This window comes from Mastigoproctus giganteus, chromosome 2 (genome assembly GCF_048544385.1).
Source record: "Mastigoproctus giganteus isolate SK-2022 chromosome 2, ASM4854438v1, whole genome shotgun sequence".
NCBI classification, from domain to species: Eukaryota; Metazoa; Arthropoda; class Arachnida; order Uropygi; family Thelyphonidae; genus Mastigoproctus; species Mastigoproctus giganteus.
Genome location: NC_143576.1, coordinates 174,421,783 through 174,444,772, shown reverse-complemented (window position 1 = coordinate 174,444,772; position 22,990 = coordinate 174,421,783). Strand labels below are relative to the sequence as shown.

At 38.1% G+C, this 22,990-nt stretch overlaps 1 protein-coding gene across 3 annotated transcripts in view; it reads left to right on the top strand.

The window, feature by feature from the left end:
- LOC150089761 (eukaryotic translation initiation factor 4B-like) overlaps positions 1-22,990 on the top strand; it is a 310,970-nt gene that overhangs the window by 197,977 nt on the left and 90,003 nt on the right. Inside the window, exon 9 of one of the 3 annotated variants that reach the window (XM_090368790.1) lies at positions 10,972-11,167. In XM_090368790.1, coding sequence (XP_090224916.1) covers positions 10,972-11,167 — 196 coding nt within the window. Of the gene's footprint in view, positions 1-10,941; positions 11,168-22,990 lie in introns of all 3 variants that reach the window. The other 2 variants (XM_090368789.1, XM_090368788.1) reach the window with 2 other exon arrangements.

The window sequence follows — 22,990 nt, the reverse complement described above, 5'->3', positions numbered from 1 at the left end:
TATCGAGGAAAGAAAATGCCAGAAGTTTATCAAACTGTAATAAAGTGCTTAATGATTTTGAATGACTGAGAGCAAAGAGGAGGAGAAATTGTTGAGGTTAAACATAAGAAAGGCACCTGGGGTGGATGGGATCTATCCAATTATATTAAAGGAGGCTACAAAGGAAGTAAGGAAACCCTTAGCCATAATTATGAGAGCATCCTTGGACTCAGGGGAAGTCCCCAAGGACTGGAGATGTGCAAATGTATCTGCAGTTCACAAAAGGGGATTCGAGGTGACATGAGTAATTACAGACCAGTTAGTTTAACTTCTGTTCCGGGGAAAATAATGGAGTCACTGGTTAAATATGCAGTGCAGGATCATCTAGGCAAGGTTGCAGTAATAATTCAGACACAGCATGGGTTTGTTAAGGGAAAGTTTCGTCTATCAAATTTGATTGGATACTATGATGTGGTTACAAAATGAACTGGATGCAAAAAATAAATTTGATATTATATACTTGGATTTCAGGAAAGCTTTTGACACTATTGTGCATGGAAGACTACTGTACAAATTGGAGCAGTATGGTATTAAGGGCAAGTTACTACAATTTCAATGGATGCTGCTCTTCGTGGACTAATGTTGTTAATGGAGTCCTTCAGGGTTCAGTGTTGAACCCACTGTTGTTTTGTATATTTATCAATGATATTGATGAATGTATTTTGGGCTTAATGTTGAAGTTTGCAGATGATACAAAAGTTGGCAGGGTTGTTATTGACAGTAATGGCAGTGTGTTACTGCAACAAGATCTAGAAAATTTTGGCAGATGGGCTGAGAAGTGGCAACCGAAGTTTAACATTGACAAATGTTGTTGTTGGGTTTTTTTTTAGGAGCATTAGCAACTAAGGCCATATTGCTCCGGGGATATGCGGTGGTCATTCCCTGACCTTTCTGCATCCTCCGTATTTGGTGGTCACAGGCTCGAACCCCGGTCTAATCAAGAAGCACGTGCTCCACACTGCCGCTCCTGCCCACCTGTCTACAGAGACGCCTTGACAAATGCAAAGTACTGTATATGGGTAGAAGTAACCCCAGATAAACATACCAACTGTGTGGTACTACACTTAGTGTGGTAGAAAATGAAAAAGACCTGGGAGTAATTGTGCAGTCAGATTTAAAGTTTTCTCAGCAGTGCAGACAGGCTTCCAGAGCAGCTCATGGAGTATTGTCAGTGATATACAGAAATTTTGCTAGTTCGAAAAGGAGGTGATTATACCTTTGTATAAGGCAGTGGTCAAGCCACGTCTTGTCTCATTTTAGGAAGGATGTAGAATTGCATGAGCATGTACAGAGAAGGGCAACAAAATTGGTGAGGGGAATGAAGGGGTCCTCTTACCAAGAAATGCTTCTTAAGTTCTACAAATTGCAGCAGCTGGAGACTAGACACCTCTGAGGTGATCTATTTGAGATGTATAAGGCATTGAATGGGTTGAGCATGCAGAATTCTGATTGGATTCTACCGCTTGCTCAGATTACGAACCTGTGGGGGCATAAATTCAAATTGAGGAAATACAGCTGTAGAATAGATGTGCATAAATTTGCCTTTAGCCAGTGGGTGGTTAATTGCTGGAACAAACTTCCTGCTGTCGTGGAAGTTGATAGCTTAAATAAATTTAAGGATGAACTGAACAAACATTTAGAGGAAATGGATATGTGAAATTGTTTTTTTTTTTTTTTTTTGGCTGATGCTACATAAGGTCACACACTTGCTTTCTTGCATCACATGCCTCCATTACTACTACTACCACTACTTGAACCTAAGGTAATTAATATCAAAGATATTAGTGATATGGTAGCTTTTGTCCAAACATGCATACACAAAAATATAGCAATTACCATATAGGAATGATAAAAAAGTTCCAGTAAAAGAGTCGCTATAATACTAACCAGTATCTATATGATGAAGAAAAGAAGGCCTCTTAATTAAAGGAGTGGGTACATAGATATAATTTTCTAATATTGTTGTTCTTCAAATAAGGGGCTATAGCCCTAAAACAAAAATCAGTTAGGGGATTTTTTGTGAGAAGGGATGCAAGCCACTAACACGTGTAGTTGCAAATCTGGCCAAGAGTAAATTTATGTTGAGTTGTATAACAGAGTTGTTTAGAAATGGTAATTTTGATGGTATCTTATATGGTTATAAGGCAATTTGGTTAGGAAATACCTAGTCTAGAATGAGTAGTGCTAAAGCAGCTCTACCATATCTGACTATACTAAGAGTTAGCATCATAAAGACCAAACAGAATTCTGTGACACTTCACCTGAACACTGGTTATGCAGAACTGTTTCCATTATAATATTAAATTTAGCCATTTATAATAGTTTAAATTAACAGACTGGAATAATGGGTTCCACGGGAATGTATATTGCAAAGGAGCTTGGAAGAACCAATGTACTGGCTACCATAGCAGAATAGCTTAATGCAGAGGTCCCCAAACTTTTAGAGAAGTGGGCCACATATGAATTTTTGGAATATTTGGGGGCTGGAGAAAATTCCTAATTACTGAAAACTATGTTCTCTGCAGAACTTTAATGTTATGCAGAGTAACAATTTTATATCTACCTATAGCTACAGATTCAAAAACAAATCGATGGATATGTAATATAAAATATACCAGTTTGTTTATATCAAAATTTAATTATTGTTTTTTATTGTACTAATCACAAAAATGCAGTCAGTAATACAACAAAATTATAATCAATGCGATGAATAATACCAGTTTGTTTATATCAAAATTTAATTATTGCTTTTTATTGTACTAATCACAAAAATGCACTCAGCAGTACAACAAAATTAATTATTATTTATTTATTGTACTAATCACAAAAATATAGTTAGTAATACAACAAAATTATAATCAATATGATGAATGTCAGTGCAGCTAAGTTTCGTAATATCAGGTTTTAAAGTATAAAGTACTAGTTCCAATTCTTAAAAAGTCATGTAAATATGGGTCAGTTAGACGTGATCGTATTTTATATTTTACATATTTCATTTTTGATATAACCTTTGTTGTAAAATTTTTAATTTTTTGTTTAATCTGACTCAGATAATGTTGAATAAAATTAAATTAGATTGTCATTTTTAAATATTGTCTTCAGTGCATCATTAGATTGAAGATCTACCAACTCTAATTGTAAATTCTAACCAGCATCATTGAGAGTTATGTCAAACGGATTTTGAAAAAGTTCAAACACCTTTGAATTATTTTTAAAATCAGAAAATTTATCCCCAAAATTTTACTGCAACAAACTAATGTTTTAAACAAAATTTACAGTAGAAAAAGTTACAACCAGGCATATTTTTAGATAAATTATCGCAACGTGGAAAATGTGAAAAATTATTCCGAAGTAGTTGACTTTTAAATAACTCCAGTTTTGTTTCAAATGTTTTGACATTATAATACGAGTCATTGACAAGTTTGTCTTATCCTTGTAGTTTCATATTAAGAAAATTCAGGTGTTCACATATATCTGTTAAAAAAGCAAGGTTCCACAATCATTTGAGATCTGATAATTCTGGAAAAGGTTTCAATTTTTCATTCATAAATAGAGATATTTCAATCCTAAGTTCAAAAAATCACTTCAACAAGTTACTGTGACTGAACCATTGTACTTCAGCGTAACGCAGCAAATCACCGTATTCAACCTCAATAGTTTCAAGAAAATTTTTGAATTGCCGATGATTCAGACCAGTCTTGCAATTAAAATTTACTGTTGATATTACAGTTGACATGACTGAACCTATATCCAAAAGTTTTCCTTTTATTAGGCTGTTTGCCTAATAAACTTGATCATCAGACCATGCTGTGGAGAGAACAGAAAGGAATGAATATTTTAGGATATTATAGTTACAATTACCAGTAATACAATTGCAATTACCAATATTACAATTTGCAAATTATGATTCTAAAGTATTAAGTTTTGAATTGCTGTTACAATAGAAAACAGGAAATATAAGGTAATACAAAGAGATTAAATTCATACCTATCGACAGCCTCCTCTTGCCAATGCTACCAGAAACTTTATGTGCATACAGGCTGCCAGCAGTTAATTTATAGTAGAGGGATTAGCTCCATTAACCAATAGGATATGTCATGTTTTTATCCTGGTACCAGGGGTTCTTGTATGGTAGAAGCCAGGAGTGACCGTTGCTCCCATACTTATACATCCATACATCAGGGTTGGTGTGCAGGCTTGCAAGGTATTAGGAAATCCTTAATTACTGTCTCTAATGCCTATTGCTATTTAATGACAGGGTAAAGATTAATGGATTATTTTAACGATGTTTTAAAGAAAATCTTTGAGTGGAAATAACAGAATTAATATGTAACAACACTAAGCTGACAACACAGAGGCGTCAACACTAATAATCAACCGACGAATGTTAAAATAATCTGTAATTTCACGATCTAATTGAAATATCCGCAGGCCGGATAAAATTATTTTTCGGGCCATAGTTTGGGGACCCCTGGCTTAATGAATGAGGAACCATAACAACCATCAAATAGCAAGGGGAGACATTCTTAGGGGGAAGTAAAGGAGGGAACTTGGTGCATAGGACTGATCATAAGAAGAAACTCAAGTAAGTATTTTGCTTTGTTTTCATGTACACCACAACTTTTCGTGAACTAGGGGTCCCATCAAATATGAATAGAGAAACTCACAGAGAGCACAGGAAATTTAGAAGAGAAATTATTTTATATCAGTTACTATAATGAACTTAAGAATAAAGTTAACTTTAGAAAACTTAACTAAATATATGTTCTTAACTTTAACCAAAATGTATAGAGATAAATTGTTTGTGTCTGGGGGAATAAGGTTCAAAGTAACATTTGTTTTGAAAGGACTTTCTAGCCCCGAAACTTGAATAAGATGGAATCAAGAGTGTTGAAAATTGTATAAATTGTGTAAAAGGGTAAGATAGTTTTACCCAGTTTAACATAGACAACTGTAACTCATACACAACCTCTTTTAAGATTATTATTACACACTGTAATAAGTATATATGTTCTTATCCAGGTAGGTTTGGGACTGCTCTTGGATTAAAATGGTAATACATTGATAAATAAATAAATAAATTTTCTGTTTTTACTCCAGGAGAACCACACAGTCAGAAGAGTTCAAGATAGAGAATACCAGAAACAACACCATATTTGCCAGTCATGCAGACTTCAATCACAATCACTCAAAGTGTGCGTGCGTGCGCATGCATATTTGCCTTGACCACTCAGCTATGGAAGCTTTAGACACAAAAACCATTGTACCCTTATATTAATCAATTATTGAATGTGGTTTTTAATATGCTTATACATGTATCAGAATTATAACATATAAGCATATAGCAGACCAGGGAGCTATGAACCTAAATTGGGGAATATTAATCTTCAAGATACTAAAATATCTGAAGAAAATTATTTTTTTCATTATTAATATACTGAAAAAATTAAATAATCTTGTGTATACTCCAACGCGACCACTATATCAGAGAAGTTTACCATTTTGACAATGAATACAATCATATAACCATATTCAACAGTCATGTAGGCTTGAACATGAAACGTGGTCTGCTTGCACTCTCATGCTATCCAAGTTCTCTTATGATAAGTACAGTGGGACTAGTTGCCAGTAGATGACGGTAACTCTAACAGTTGTATGGCTAGTATTGACATCAGAATAGAGGGAAAATTAACTTCAATTGATAGATTGTTGTAGCGAGAATTCTTTGTCTGAAGGAGACCTACTCTACACCTTTTCATAGTTCAAGGTTTCAGATGATAATTGCAAGAATAGTGCTTGGAAATTATAAGATATTAACTGCTTATCATTAAGCCAAGTTTTTGATATTGCAAACATTCATAAATACAATAGGCCAGTTGTCTAAAAGGCCCATTTTATTGTTACTTAATGCATTATGATAATATAGATGAAACAAGAACTTGGCTGCTTCTTGAATAGATATTGGTCAATACCAGCTCTGAATGAAATAGTTTTTGTACTTCCTACCTCCCATCCACTGCATCATTTTTCACTGCAAGCTTATTGTTTGTATTCTTTGTTATTTGGCATTACCAAGATTAATTTAAATAGGGATCTCATCTTTTATTATCTGACCAGAACACTTTGAGAAGCTATTGATTATGAAATTGAATGACACTTGGGAGATATACAAAAAAAAGGAAAAAAAACCAACACTTCCCATTTCACATATTCATTCCCTCCATTAGTTTATATAATTGTTGAATTTATTTAAACTGACTTCCACAACAACAGATGGAAGTTTATTCCAACAATCAACCACCCACTTGCTGATGGCAAACTTCCGCACATCTATTCTGCTACCGTCCTTCCTCAATTTGAATTTCTGCCCTCATGTACTCTGAGCAAGAGGAAGAATCCCATCAACATTGAGCTTGCTCAGTCCATTCTAAGCTATAAACACCTCAATTAGATCACCTCACAGGTGTGTAGTCTCCAGATGCTGTCATTTACAGAACTGAAGCCTTTCTTCATAAGAGCATCCCTTTATTAAACTCACCAATCTCATTGCCCTTTTCTGCACTTGTTCCGGCAGCTCTACATCCTTCCTAAAATGAGGCCTCCAGATCTGTATACAGTACTCAAGATGTGTGACCATTTCCTTATACAATGGGATAATCACCTCCTTATACCCACTATCAAAATTCCTCTATATCATTGACAAAATCTCATGAGCTGTCCTGGCAGCCTGTCTGCATTGCTCAGAAAACTTCATATCTAACAGCACAATTATCCACAGGTCTTTTTCCTTTTCCATCAATGTAAGTGGTGCTTTAGTCTGGGGTTACTGCTACCCATATGCAGCTCTTTGCATTTGTCAATGTTAAACTTCAGTTGCCATTTCTCCACTAATAACATTAGTCCACAAAAAGCAATGTCCATTGATTACCATGCTATGTTTTTTCCCACTCAACCCTTTATCCATACTAGCAACTTGCCCTTATTGTCACACTGCTCCAATTTGTACAGCACTATTTTATGTGCAACAATATCAAAAACCTTGCTGAAATATCCAAGTGTATGATATCAGAATTATTTTTTGCATCCGGTTCCTTTGTGACCACATCGTAGTACCCCGTCAAATTGGCCAGACAAGATTTCCCCTTAACGAACCCATGTTGTGTCTGAAGTATAATTGCTACAGTGGGACCAACTGATGATGTTACCAACAGCAAATTCAAAATGGGAAGCATTCAAAGAACTTATCTTGGAAGCTACTAGGCTTTACATACCAACTAAGAAATATTGTTCAAGGTTTAGGCCAAAATGGATGTCAGATGAACTAATGAGGCATATGGCAGAGAAGAAAAATGCATGGGATACTTACAAATTAACACATGACACAGAAGCCTATGATAGATACAAGTTGATATGCAACCAAGTTACAAAGGAGGTTAGGCAGGCGAAGGCAGATTACGAGAAATCCTTGGCAAGGGATGCAAAGAAAAACAGCAAAGAGTTCTTTACTTATGTAAACTCTAGAAGGAAGGGGATGAATCAGATTGGTCCACTTGATATTGATGGGTCAACTGTTGATGATCCTGCTCAGGTAGCTAACAAACTAAATGAATATTTTGCATCGACATTCACACATGAGGAGTTATTCAGCAAGGGGAATGCCAGAGGTGTATTCAACTCTAGCAGTAAGCTACAAAATCTTGAAATAACTGGGAGTAAAGTGGAGGAGAAACTGTTGAAGATAAACACAAGAAAGGCACCCGGGGTGGATGGGATCTATCCAGTTATATTAAAGGAGGCAGCAAAGGAAGTAAGCAAACCCTTAGCCATAGTTATGAGAGCTTCCTTGGACTCAGGGGAGGTACCCATGGACTGGAAATGTGCAAATGTGACCCCAATTCACAAAGGAGGATCAAAGGCTGAAACAAGTAATTATAGACCTGTGAGCTTAACCTCTGTTCCAGGAAAATTAATGGAGGCACTGGTTAAAGAAGCACTGCAGGATCATTTAGACAAGACTTCAGTTATAGCTCAGACACAGCATGGTTTTGTTAAGGGGAAGTCTTGCCTGACCAACTTGATTGGATACTATGATGCAGTCACAAAAGAGCTGGATGCAGGGAATAACTTTGATATTATATACTTGGATCTTAGAAAGGCTTTTGATACTGTTGCACATGGAAGACTGCTACACAAATTGGAGCAGTGTGACATTGGAGGCAAATTGCTGCTATGGATAAAGGGGTGGTTGAGGGGGAGAAGACAGAGAGTGGTAATCAATGGACACTGCTCATCGTGGACTGATGTTATTAGTGGAGTCCCTCAGGGCTCAGTGTTGGGTCCATTGTTGTTTTCTGTATTTATAAATGATATTGATGATGGTATATCAAGCTTAATGTCCAAGTTTGCAGATGATACAAAGGTTGGCAGGGTTGTCAAGGACACTACTGACACTATGCTGCTGCAACAGGATCTGGAAAGGTTGAGCAGATGGGCTGAGAGGTGGCAAATGAAGTTTAACATTGACAAATGTAAAGTACTACACATGGGAAACAGCAACCCCAGAGCAACGTATCAACTCTGTGGTACTACACTGACAGTGGTAGAGAATGAATGGGACTTGGGGGTGATTGTGCAGGCAGATATGAAGTTCTCTGAGCAGTGCAGACGGGCTGCAAGAGTAGCTCATGGAGTATTGTCAATGATATACAGGAATTTTTCCAGCAGAGATAAGGAGGTGATTATTCCATTGTATAAGGCAATGGTCAGGCCACACCTAGAGTACTGTATACAGGTCTGGAGGCCTCATTTCAAGAAGGATGTAGAGCTGCTGGAACGAGTACAGAGAAGGGCAACAAGATTAGTGAATGGAACAAAGGGGGGTGCTCTTACGAAGAAAGGCTTAAGTTTTGCAAATTACAGTGTCTGGAGACTAGGCACCAGCGAGGTGATCTGATAGAGGTGTATAAAGCCTTGAATGGTTTAAGCATGCTCAATGCTGATGGGATTCTTCCTCTAGCTCAGAAAAATCACCTGAGAGGGCATAAATTCAAATTGAGGAAAGACAGATGTAGGATAGACGTGCGGAAATTTGCCTTTAGCCAGCGGGTGGTTGGTTGGTGGAACAGACTGCCATCCCTTGTGGTGGAGGTTGATAGCCTAAATAAGTTTAAGGCTCAGCTGGACAGGTATTTTGAACGAACAGAGGGGTGAAGTGGAAGTGGGTTTTTTTTTTTTTTTTTTTTGGCTGATGCTGCATAAGCTTGCTTTCTTGCATCAAATGCCTCTACTAATGCTAATGCTAATGCTACCTTGTCTAGATGATCCTACATTACTTCTTTTACCAGTAACTCCATTATTTTTCCTAGTGCAGAAGTTGAACTAACAGTTCTGTAACTACTCATGTCAACCTTTGATACCCCTTTGTGAATTGGAGATACATTTGCAAATCTCCATTCCATAGGGACCTATTCTGAATTCACAGATGCTCTCAAAATTATATGGCTAAGAGTTTTCTTACTTTCTTAGCTGCCTCCCTTAATATAACTGGATAGATCTCATCCACCAGGTGGATTTCTTATGTTTAACTTCAACAGTTTCTTTTCCACTTTCCTCTCAGTTATTATTAAGTCATTTAGCTGTCTGTTAAGAGTTTGATAAACTTCTGGTATCCCCTTCCCTAAAGAATTCCTCATGTGTGAATGTAGATGTAAAATACTCATTCAGTTTATCAGTAATCTCAGCAGGATCATCATCAAGTGATGGGTACAGCATCACTTGGTCCTACTTCATAGAATTTAAAACTGTCTGAGACCACTGCAGTCACCTTTATGAAAGCAAAAACCCTTCCCTTTACTCTTAATGGTAGTTACATCTTTAAGTAAATCACAAATCATTTCACTACAATCACTTCCTCGTGGTGGTTCTTTTATCTACAGATTTTTACTGCATGAATAATCACTGCTGATAACCAGATCAATTATATTACTCCATCTTGTTGCCTTTCTAACATGCTTCTGTAGGAAACAGTCATCCAATAAATCCACAAAAGTCTTGTTAGTCTATAAGTGACCAGCCCACAAGTTCTGATCAATATCTGGAAAGTTAAAATCTCTAATTATAAGTTATTCTGATATACTGGCCTACTCTATTTCTCTGTGCAGTTGTTCATTGTACTCATCATATTCATTAAGCCTATAGCACACTCCTACTCTCATTTTTGCTTGGTCTATTTATGGTTAGAAGTTGGACAAACCTTAAAGTTCTTCCATGATAAATACAGTAGGGTTAGTTGCAGGTAGATGACCAATGACATTAAAAATTCTGTGGTTAACACTGACATTGCAAGTTTCAAAGTTGAGAAAATATTTAACAGTACATTCGACTGATTTTTTGCTGTCACTGTAATCATTTTATATAGTAATTGACACAAATAGAATTGCTTTGAAAATGTAGTAAAATTAATAAAGCATATTTTTATGACAATATCTTGAACATCCAATGCCCTCGCAGCGGATCACTGACCATTTTCTGAAATTAAATTTTATGTAAATTTTTATAAATGTTACAAGCAGAGAACTTTCAAAGGTACAGAGCTGCATATGCCATTTTTTTGTACTCTGTTCTCTGTACTATGTAATATAAAAATTACTATGGAAAGTTTTCTGCCTGTTCTTATACCTTGGAAAATTCTGATAATGACAGCGTATATCATACTAATAATGTCTATTATTAGCATGATATATTAAATATAATAATTATATTTTATGGTTTATTTTTTTATTGAAATCAATTGTTTACTTTGTAATGTTTTCTTTTGTATGTCCTACAACTTTAATATTTTATTAAGCAGTCCTTGTTCTACTTTTATAGTACTAACAGATTTGTTAAATTGTTTCTGTTAAGAGATACATCTCTTACTAGATACTCCTAAAGAGCGACCAAGGCTTCAGCTGAAACCCAGAACAGTGCCTCTAGATTTTAAAAATACATCTGCAAATACTCCATCATCATCTGCAATATTTGGTGGTGCTAAACCTGTAGATACAGCAGCTAGAGAAAGAGAAATTGAAGAGAGGTTAGCTAAGGAAAGAGAGAGAGAAGAATTGCAAATGAAAGACCAAAGAGAAAGGTACTTATTCTGATTTAATTTCAGTTTTTACATTTCATTTTGATATGCTACCTTTGTCTCATAATAATGGCTAATCGTGGCACTATCACAAGGTTACTATTCTTTGCTTTGCGGGCAGTTATTTTTGTTGTTGTTCAGCTATGTTTTTAATTTTATTTCACTGGAAATTAGATCATAAATGAAAAGCAGTTCTCTGAATTAAGTATCTAATCGAGGACAAAATGATTTGGAAACTAAGATACAATACATTTCATGACAGACTGCTCCAGTCACCATCCATCTCAAAGTACCCTTCTTATATTACATTAAGGAAAAGATTTATCATTGCCTCTTCAATAATTCTCCACACAAATAATACCATCCCTTCAACAAAAAACACTAAAGAAAATCCTAAAAAAAATGCATAATGCTGCCATTTATAAAAATAAGTGAAAATTGGCTTGTTAGCACACTGACCATGGACTAGGGCTTGCAAACCGGTTTTATAAAACCGGTTAAATCAGTTTTCATATTGAGTTGTTAAAACCGAAACTGAGCTTCTAAAACCAGATTCGAATATTTTCTTAGTTAGCCCTCGAATATAGTTTTTTGTTACGCACATTTTCTTTTGTTTGTTCGTTTGTCTGGATCGTTCAACTGCTTTATGTTTTAAACATGCTTTTTATTTTATTTTATTTTATGTTTAGGTACGAATCTCATGGGCAAGTGGCCCAAATCTAGGAGGGGTACCTTTTATCTTCCTACCTGTATCCTGGCACGATGCAGGTGTACTCATTTACGACTGAGTGAGTCGGAGCGATAGCGTAAAAGAAAATGCTCAACATTTCTCCGTTCCATCTATCTTGTTCGCCAGGCAAGTTATGGAATGTGCCTTATTGATGGTTAACCACTAGAAACAGATTCGCTGAATATTGCATCAAATTTCAATCGTAGAAAGTTTTTTGTTTTTTTATTCCTATTAAATTTGCGATCAAATGTTCTCCAAAAAGCAGCTTCACCAAATTTAGCTTTTATGTAATTTTGAAAATACAATAGATTTAATTGGGGAAAAAAAATTGCAAGTAAATAAATTAAAATTTTCTTTCGTGAAAATTTTGAAACTTGCCTCGTTTGGACTTTTCATTCAGTGCTTGCGGGAGTAATGCATAGCATTGTGCCTTTGTTATATTCAATATTTTTATTTAAAATTGTCGGTGATATAAATTCCTACTAATTAATATTTATTACTCTTAATATGTCTAAGATGAAATCTTAGACATATTAAGTATGGAATTATTTTGCTCGAAAAAGCAAAGATGAAGCACAATGTTCGAAATGTCAGAAAATAATGAAGTCGTCTGCAGGATCTACATCATCTTTGATGTTGCATTTAAAGAAAATTCATCAGATTGACATTAAACAAGATAACAGTGAACCTCCCTTAAAAATGGTAAGAACGTTAGAAAACTTTATCGTTAAAAAATCTATGGAAGAAGAGATCTCAAAATTAGCTGTTTTAGATGGATTTGCTTTTAATTCAATTGCCAAGAGTGAGTTTATACAATCAAGCTGTCACCTTCAGAGAAATAAATACGATAAATTACCACCAGCCTCAGTGAATGAAATTAAAAATATGGTTCTGAATTATTATAAAACTAAGAAAGAAGAACTCATTCAGCATTTCAAAAATTCATTGGTTTTGGGTGCACGGTATTCACTGACTCTAGATGAATATATGTCTATACAAAATAAAAGGTATATGAATATAAATGTGCATTCAAAAGACAATCATTGGTTGTTAGGTCTTATTGAGATTAATGGTTCACTTGATAGCAGAAGAACTGAGCAAACTGTGAATGGACACTTGAAGGAATTTGGTTTGAACTTGGATGAGGATATTGTTGCCTGCACCACCGATGGAGCAGCAATGATGATTAGGTTTTGCAAGCAAATTACGCCTAATCATCAACAATGTATAGCCCACTGTATGCATCTGTCAGTTATAGATGTACTTTATGAAAAATCAATCAATTATGGTGCCACAGTCTCTGAGTCTCCCAAAGACAATGAAGAAAATGAAAATAATGAAGAAAGTAGTGATGATGAAGAAGTTGAAGAAAGACAGCAAGGCATGCTTTATCAAACCGACTTTACCGATGAGCTCATTTATTTCTTCAATCCAATGGCCAATATTGCACAAACTATTAACAAAGTCAGAAAAATTTGCAAGCTTTTTCGAAAATCGCCTACCAAAAATGACATATTACAAAATTTTGTTAAAGCAAAATTTAATGGGAAAGAATATAAACTTATATTAGATTGCAAGACTAGATGGGATAGCACATTCTATATGATTGAGAGATTTTTGAAATTGAAAAATTGCATTCCAAATGCTCTATGTGCAGTACTGTCAACTGAAGCTGTGTCTGACAATGACTGGAAAACACTTGAATTGCTATGTGAAACTTTTCTGCGACCAGTTGAAATTATTCTGAAGGCTATAACCTCGGAAGATACAGACTTACTTAAAGCAGAGTCTTCAATAGAATTTCTGCTTGCTAAGCTTGATACAGCAGAAAACCCATTTGCTTTAAAGTTTCACCAAAGCCTTTTGCAGCGTTACAATGCAAGACAAAATTGCCAAATTGATGTTTAGGAAAGAAGATTCAGGTTCAAGAACTTTTGATTTTCCAAGTAAGCAAGTTTTGAAAAAGCATGCTGAAGAGATTTATCAGAGATTATTTGCAAAACATTCCGAAGGAGTCTTAGCGTTGAATGAAGAAACTGAAAATAAACGAACTGTTCTTTTAGAAGAAAACAAAGACTCATCTAGTTCCGAGGTTGGAGATACACTCATGCGAGAGTATGATAGTGTAATAAAGAGATTAACTGAAGAGCCTTCAAAATATCCGAGTGAATTGGAAATCAGAAAAGAATTTAAAATTTTGGAGGCAACTAGCAGTAGAAGTGAAAAGCTGGAGAAAGTTTATAGAGCACTGCTGACCATTAAACCAACAAGTGTCCAATCTGAGAGAGTGTTTTCTATCACTGGTCTCTTTAACACAAAAAGAAGGTCAAGTCTATCAGGAAAAATGCTTAATATACTGCGTTTTTAAAGGATCATTTTCAGAAAAAAGCTGAGCAATAAATAGTAAAGTAATTTCCCCAAGCTGTTTATTTTTCACATTATTTTTATTTATTTATTATTATTATTATATGGCTTATTATTTTTTTGTTTACTATGTGAGAAGATAGTTTTTATTCAAAGGATTTCAATACAATTTGTAATTTTGTATAATCTCAAGCTGGTTACTTTTTTGGAGCATTTTATTTTTTTTACTATAAGAAGTGATAGATTTTGTTTAAAAGATTTGATTACCATTTGTACAATCTACCCAAAATAAAATAAATACCTGTGTTATAAGCTTTTAATTATTTTCCCTAAGTCTAAGAAAATCAGTTTTAAAACCGGTTTTAAGAGTAAACTTCGGTTAAACTCTGTTTTGAAATTTCTCCGTTTTATGCAAGCCCTACTGTGGATGATGCATAAGTACCCTCAGTATTCCTCAGCACCCCTGTACTCTATTCATTGAATAGAGTACAGGAGTGCTGAGGAATTTTTAATGCTAGTATTTTATTAGAATTCTTAGTGGATTGGAGTGTGCACTTATGAATATCATATAAAACTACCATTGATGATTTATAATTTTTTTTTATTTTAAAATTTGTTTTAGTTTAAAATTTTATTTTAAAATTTGTCATATGTGCTAACTGTGGCAAGTAATCTACAGTATGACAGTCACTGAAACTAATGCCTCAGAATTTTTTTCTTTGATACCACAGATATGCCAATTTAAAATTCAGGTATTTAGGCACCTACGTTTTCTTCACTCTGAGCTATAGTCTGGATTCCCCTCTCATAAAAGTTGCTTTCAGTGCCTCCAAAAAAGCTATTTCTTGACTTCTTCAGTGGCAGCATCATCATCATCATCACAGGGTGTTCTGATGAAAAAATGTCAGGACTGTGTAGGAGATGTAGCAAAAAAGACCAGTCAAGATCTGTAGTAATCTTCAGATGCCGGTATGGGATTTGCCACTGTTGCGCTGAAGGAAAAATTTCCTTTTTTCTCTGACCTCATTCTTGCATTTGTCTTCAGCTTCTTCCACGTCTTCACATAGCAAGAAAAACTAATTGTGTATATGTATGTGTCACCATTCCAGAAAATCCACAAAGGTAACTCCTCTTTTGTCCCCAAAAAATGGAACATACAATTTTTTTCAGCAAATGTCTGGGCCTTGAATTTCTCCTGTATCAGTGAATCCTTGTGTCACCACTCCAAAAACTGTCTTGACTCTGGCTCATAATGGTATACCCAGATCTCATCTTCAGTTATGATGCTATAAGAAAATTGCCACTGATTGGCACAATCCTACACTCTCTACCCCTTGCAATTTGGCTTCATAGAACCTACCTGGTACATATCCTGTATCTGAAATTGTCCAGAATTGTTTTCAATAATTAAAGTATATTCCTGCTCTCACATTTCCTTAGGTTTTAGCTCCTTGTTTTCTGCCTTGGTGTGTTCATCAACAGTGATTGGTACATCACTGACACACCTAACTCACTGCACATCAAATGCCATGCCTCCATAAACATCTTTCAAAATTATTGAATCTCAGTGGATATGACATTCTCTGTGTTTGGGAACTCAGTAATCCACTGCTGCTGCATATGTACATCAACATCACCATCTATTTTCACTGGTGCATAGTGGTGAGACTTGCAGGTGGTAATGTTTAAATTTCCACCTGACATCATTACATTTTGTATGTAACATTACATGACTGGATAAAAAATTTGGAAGCATTAGTTTTGGACCAGCTGTTGTACCTTAAAAGAAGTGATTTTTCATTTAATAAGAGTAATAATTTCATTGAGAAAGAAAGTACGTAATGGACAAATAATGGAATGCTGTTCTCTGTGGAATCAAGTTTTGAAAGATTTTAAATTTCCAGAAAGATGATGCAAGTTCTGAAGATTATTTAGATTTAGAGGAAAGCTCAGTCAACCCTCAGTTTTTTTTTTATGAAAACCCTAAACATGAAAGGTATTAGAATCTATAGTACTTATTACTATGCATGGGTTGAAGGTTGGAAAAAACTGGTTACTTGTGTTACTTCTATTAACTGTAGACACTCAACTTGAATTTTTGTAAAACTGTAATTTGAAGGAAGTTTGTTCCAAAAAAAAAAAAAAAGATTGAAGGGATAAATGAGGAAGAAGAAAAGTTGTGGCTACATGTTTGGACTAGTTTGGAAGAGAGTGGGTAGGGGAGATACAGATGCCATTTCAGAACAGTGCCCATGGAAAAATTCCTGTATATCATTGACAAGACACCATGAGGTACTCTTGCACACCATCTGCACTGCTCAGAAAACTTCATATCTGCCTGCAAAATTAACCCCAGGTCCTTTTTGTTCTCTACCCCTGTCAGTGTAGTACCACATAGTTGATTCGTTACTCTGGGGTTACTGTTTCCCATATGTAGTACTTTACATTTGTCAATGTTAAACTTCACTTGCCACCTTTCAGCTCATCTGCTCAACTTTTCTAGATCCTGTTGCAGCAGCGTACTGTCAGTAGTGTCCTTAATAACCCTGCCAACCTTTGTGTCTTCTGCAAACTTGGACATTAAGCTTGATATATCATCAATATCATTTATAAATACAGAAAACAACAATGGACCCAACACTGAACACGCTGCGGGACTCCACTAATAGCATTAGTCCACGATGAGCAGTGTCCGTTGATTACCACTCTCTGTCTTCTACCCCTTCAACCATTCTGCTGAATAGGCTTCCATGTCACCCATTAATTTATATGTAACCCATGTATTTTTCTCCTCTTCCATATGTCTCATTAATTCATCTGACATCCATTTAGGCCTAATAAACCTTGAACAATATTTCTTAGTTGGTATGTAAAGCCTACTAGCTTCCAAGATAAATTCTTTGAATGCCTCCCATTTTTAATTTGCTGTTGGTAACATCATCAGTTGGTCCCAACATATAGAATTTAAATACTGTCTCAGACCACCGTAGTCGCCTTTGCTAAACCGGAGTGCAAACCGATAATTACTTGTATCGCCCTTTGATCCTCCTTTGTCAATTGGGATCACATTTGCACATCTCCAGTCTATGGGTACCTCCCCTGAGTCCAAGGAAGCTCTCATAATTATGGGTAAGGGTTTGCTTACTTCCTTTGCTGCCTCCTTTAATATAACTTGATAGATCCCATCCACCCCAGGTGCCTTTCTTGTGTTTATCTTCAACAATTTCTCCTCCATTTTACTCAGTTATTACAATATTATCTGGCTTACTGCGAGAGTTGAATACACCTCTGGCATTCCCCTCGCTGAATCACTCCTCATGTGTGAATGTCGATGCAAAATATTCATTTAGTTTGTTAGCTACCTGAGCAGGATCATCAACAGTTGAATCATCGATATCAAGTGGACCAATCTGATTCATCCCTTTCCTGCTAGAGTTTACACAAGTAGAGAACTCTTTGCTGTTTTTCTTTGCATCCTTTGCCAAAGATTTCTCATAATCTGCCTTCGCCTGCCTAACCTCCTTTTTAACTTGGTTGCAGACCAGCTTATATCTATCATAGGCTTTTGTGTCACATGTTAATTTATATGTATCCCGTACATTTTTCTTTTCTGCCATATGTCTTTAGTTCATCTGACATCCATTTAGACTTAAACTTTGAACCATATTTCTTAGTTGGTTTGTAAAACCTAGTAACTTCTAAGATAAGTTCTTTGAATGCTTCCCATTTTGAATTTGCTGTTGGTAACATCATCAGTTGGTCCCACTGTATAGAATTTAAATACTGTCTCAGACCATCGTAGTCACCCTTACGAAAGCAAAAACTCTTCCCTTTACCCGTGATGGTAGTTACCTCTTTGAGTAAATCCCACTTCAGCACACTCTGATCACTGCCACCTAGTTGTTCTTTTATCTGCAGATTCTTAATGCATGAAGAATCACTACTGATAATCAGATTACGAGCATTACTCCCTTCTGTTGCCTCCCGAACATGCTGATGTAGAAAAACAATCATCCAATAAATCCCCAAAAGCCTTGCTAGTGTGTGTCACCAACCCACAAATTTCAATCTATATCTGGGAAATTAAAATCACCCATTATAAGACTCTCTGATTTACTGACCCCCTCTATTTCCCTGTACAGTTTCTTATTATACTTATCAGAGTCATTAGGCTTATAGCACACTCCTACTCTCAATTTTGATCTCCCAAATCTTATGTCACACCAAACTGACTCGACACTGCACTGTCCGGCGATATTGACTGGCTTCACTTCCTTGGATTTTGTGTGTTTCTTAACTAACAGCATAACCCCTCCTCCCTTCCTAGCCTGTCTGTCTTTTCTGTAGACACTGTACTTCCCAAATTCCGGTTCTGCATTCCTTATATCTGTGTGGCACCATGTCTCTGATATCCCAACAATATATCTCTTCTTCTTCTTGGTCCTTAGCTGGCAGCTGGGGGAGGTGGTTGGCCACGCAACCAGTATGATGCTGTAGGTGCTGCAGGGTTTCGGACTTGCTCTGTGATGTTCTTCCATACTTTACGATCCATGGCGTCAGTCCTGGCCTGGTTAAGGTCGAGACGTCGGCTCTTCAAGTCATTTTCCACTTGCTTGGCCCACATTTTCCTAGGCGCGGTCCGTTGGATGCTCCATTGGATGGGTCGTTGTCTCCAAAGGAGTGTGGATGGTATTCTGTTCGTGCCCATTCTACATACGTGGCCAAACCATCTAAGCCTTCGCTTCTGGATTTGGTTGGCAATGGTTGGTTGCTGTTGGCATCTGGCGCAGATGGTATCATTAGTGATGCGGTCACGAAGTGAGATGCCCAAAATCTGCCGCAGGCATCGCATTTTGAATACCTCAAGTTTGTTTAAATCTAGCTTGAGACAAATCCATGTTTCTGATCCGTAAAGGAGAATGGGCAGGATCAAAGTCCGGAAGAGTCGGATTTTAGTCTTTGAGGAAATGTTGGTCCTCTTCCACAGACACCATTTGAGCGAGGCGAACGCAGTGGCCGCCTCTCCAATTCTGCTGTGGATTTCCATGGTGGATGCAACTTTCTTCTCCTGGACCAGCGACCCAAGGTATTTAAAGTCCTGCACTTGCTCGATCTGGACGCCTTCGAGATAGATGGTGGCTTGCAACCCATCTGTTGTCAGGGCCTTTGTCTTATCAGCATTGATCTTCAAACAGTATGGCCAGGCAATGCGGGCAATGTCGTAGAGGATGTCCGTGGCTTCAGAGTCGTTACCAGCAAAGATAGCACTATCATCGGCAAACATCAGGTCAGTCACATAGTGATCCTTGTCATATTGTATGCCCCATCTGTTTCTGAATGCTTGCCTCATAATGACATCGGCCACAACGTTGAAAAGCAACGGGGAGGCTACATCCCCTTGGCAGACTCCAGTTTGGATGGTAAATTCCTCAGATAAATCGTTCTGGATGCGCACCTGGCTGGTTAAACCATTGTATGCAGTTTGGAGGAGTGTGATGACTTTTCGAGGTACATGTTCGACCTCTAGTAGTTTCCATAAGGCAGGCCGATGGACACAGTCGAAAGCAGACTTAAAGTCAATGAAAACAATGACGGTTCACTGTCCACACCGGATCCTCTCCTCCATCAGCTGACGGATGGCAAAGATTTGATCACAGCATCCTCGCCCGGGTCTAAATCCCGCCTGTTCTTCTCGACTGGTTTGCTCGCGATGTTTTTGCTGCCTTGACTGGATGATCTTCATAAAGACCTTTCCGATGATGGAAAGGAGGCTGATGCCACGGTAATTCTTGTAATCCCGGTTATCACCTTTCTTGTGGATAGGTACAATAATGGCTTTCCTCCATGTTAGCGGAATTTGTTCAGTGCACCAGATGGTTTTGAGCAGTGAGTGTAGTCAGCGAAGCAGTACATCTCCCCCAGCTTTAATCGCTTCTGTGGTGACTTGGGCCACTCCTGGTGCCCTGCCATTCTTTAGGGATTGTATGGCTGCTTTCACTTCTTCTACTGTAGGCTCAACATCGACCATGGAGACTTCAGGGGATCAATCGATAGTGCGGCTTCTGGCGGTCCCTGAGGTGGGTCGTGATTATACAATGCTTTGAAGAATTCACTCCACCGTTGCAAGCATTTGGACGGTGATCGCACGAAGGTCCCATCAGCATTCTTGACGTTGTCACTAGTCAATTTGGTCTTTCCACTCAGACATCTGAGGGTGCGATAGAGAGTGCAGTACTCGTTCTTGGATGCCGCCACTTCAAGATCGTCTATCACTTGATTCCAGTATGCTTCTCTTTCCGCTGTCATCCTCTGTCGGACTTCTCGGTTTAGCTGCCGGTACCGTTCAAAGTCGACCAACTTTGCCTGCTTCCGTTTGTCCACGAGATCGAGGCACTCGTCTGATATCCATGGTTGCGTTCGACGTCGGGCAGGTGGACATAGGGGTTGGCACATTCCAGGATGGCATCAGGGATCTGCTTTTCTTCTTCATTTATATCCTCGGGCACGGCTAGCGTCTCGAAGCGGTTGGATAGGGCGATCTGATATGTCCCTTTGTTGGCAGTATTCATTAGCTGCCTCCAGTCCAGCTTGGCTGACCGAGATGACCTTTTTGCATGCCGTAATTTGAGCTGCACCTTAGCCTGGATGAGGTAGTGATCAGATCCGCAATCAGGTCCCCTCATGGCACGAACATCCATGAGTGATGAGCGAAATCGGGCGTTGATCAGAATGTAGTCCAGGATTGCTGAGTCCTTGCCAGATGGATTTCGCCATGTAAGTTGATGTTTTTGAGGGTGCTGGAACTGACTGTTTCCGATGATCAGGTTGTTAGATGCGGCAAAGGACAACAAACGTAGTCCATTGTCATTGATCTTCCCATGGCCAAACTTGCCCATTGTTGTTTCCCAACCAGATCTGTCCACGCCAATGTGGGCATTAAAGTCCCCTGCGAGGATGATCACTTCTGTCTGTGGAATTGAATCCAGCGTATATTGGAGCTGGTTGTAGAAGTCATTCTTGGTCGGGTCCAGGCTAGTCTCAGTTGGTGCATAGGCGGAGATAATATGGGTCTTGATGGTGCCCTTGACAGTAAGGACTGCCAGGCAGTCCAATATTGGTTGGAAAGCGATCACACTACTGGTGGCCTGAATATCGACCATAAAGCCCACTCCTGCTTCTCGTTTCTCACCACCAGAGTAGAATAGCATAACCGCTTCGTTAGGTGCTGGTGGTTGGATGATCATTGTTCCAGACCCGGTGAGCCTTAATTCGGATAATGCCGCGATTGATACCTTGCACCTAAGTAGTTCTTGGGCAATGATTTCCTTTTGTCCAACATGGTGCCCCATTCGAACATTCCATTCGCCAATGTTAACTGCCCTTTTTGGCGTAGTAAGCTTATTGCTATGGCCGGTGGTCCACTTTACACCAGTAACCTGGGTCCCCAGTGCTGGCGCATCGGCTACCCCGGATGCGGTAACATTGCTGTAAGAGCTTGTTCTGTGGCCAGTGGTCCACTTCACACCAGCACCCCGGGTCCCCAGTGCTGGCGCATCGGCTACCCCGGATGCGGTAACATTGTTATAAGAGCTTGTTCTGTGGCCAGTGGTCCACTTCACACCAGCACCCTGGGTCCCCAGTGCTGGCGCATCGGCTACCCCGGATGCAGTAACATTGTTGTAAGAGCTTGTTCCGAATTTCATGCGGTTTCTTGCCTAGTTTCCCCGGTTTCCCGGTTCTGGTCATTTCGGCAGGATGACCACCCTCCTCCTCCTTTCGCAGCCGGGCTTGGGACTGTCCATGGCGGAGTTAACAATATATCTACATTTGATGTTTTGAGCAATACCTCAAATTCATCAAATTTATTTACCAAACTCCTAGCATTGGTGTATACGCAAGTATACATGCACCTGTTCCTATTCTTAGCTACCCTAACACAACCCATGTGTTTACTTGTACCGCAATGACTCCCAGCAGTCTCTAAAATAACCTTCATCTTGTTTTTCCAGGCTGCTGCTCATTCCAATAGAAGCAGTGCAAGAATCACTTTCACCTCTGCCAGTGGCTACTGTTAATCTATTGGTCCATGTATCCCCCCCCCAAGCTAGCAGTTTTCCGACCCACCAAACTCTGTCTCGATAGCATATATTCTTGCACCCTTTCTGTTTAAGTGTATCCCATCCCTGTAGAAGTAGTCTCTCCTGTTAATGCATGAAGAATCACTACTGATAATCAAATCAAGAGTATTACTCCCTCTAGTTGCCTCCCAAACATGCTGATGTAGAAAACAGTCATCCAATTAATCCACAAAAGCCTTGCTAGTGTGTGAGTGACCAGCCCTCAAATTCCAGTCAATATCTGGGAAATTAAAATCCCCCATTATAAGACCCTCTGATTTACTGGCCCACTCTATTTCCCTGTACAGTTTCTTATTATACTCATCAGAGTCATTAGGCCTATAGCACACTCCTACTCTCAATTTTGATCTCCCAATGCTTATGTCACACCAAACTGACTCAACACTGCACTGTCCAGCAATGTCAACTGGCTTCACTTCCTTGGATTTTATGTTTCTTAACTAATAGCATAACCCCTCCTCCCTTCCTATCCTGTCTATCCTTTCTGTAGACATTGTACTCCCGAAATTCCAGTTCTGCATTACTTATATCTGTGTGACACCATGTCTCTGATATCTCAACAATATCCGTCTTTGATGCTTTGAGCAATACCTG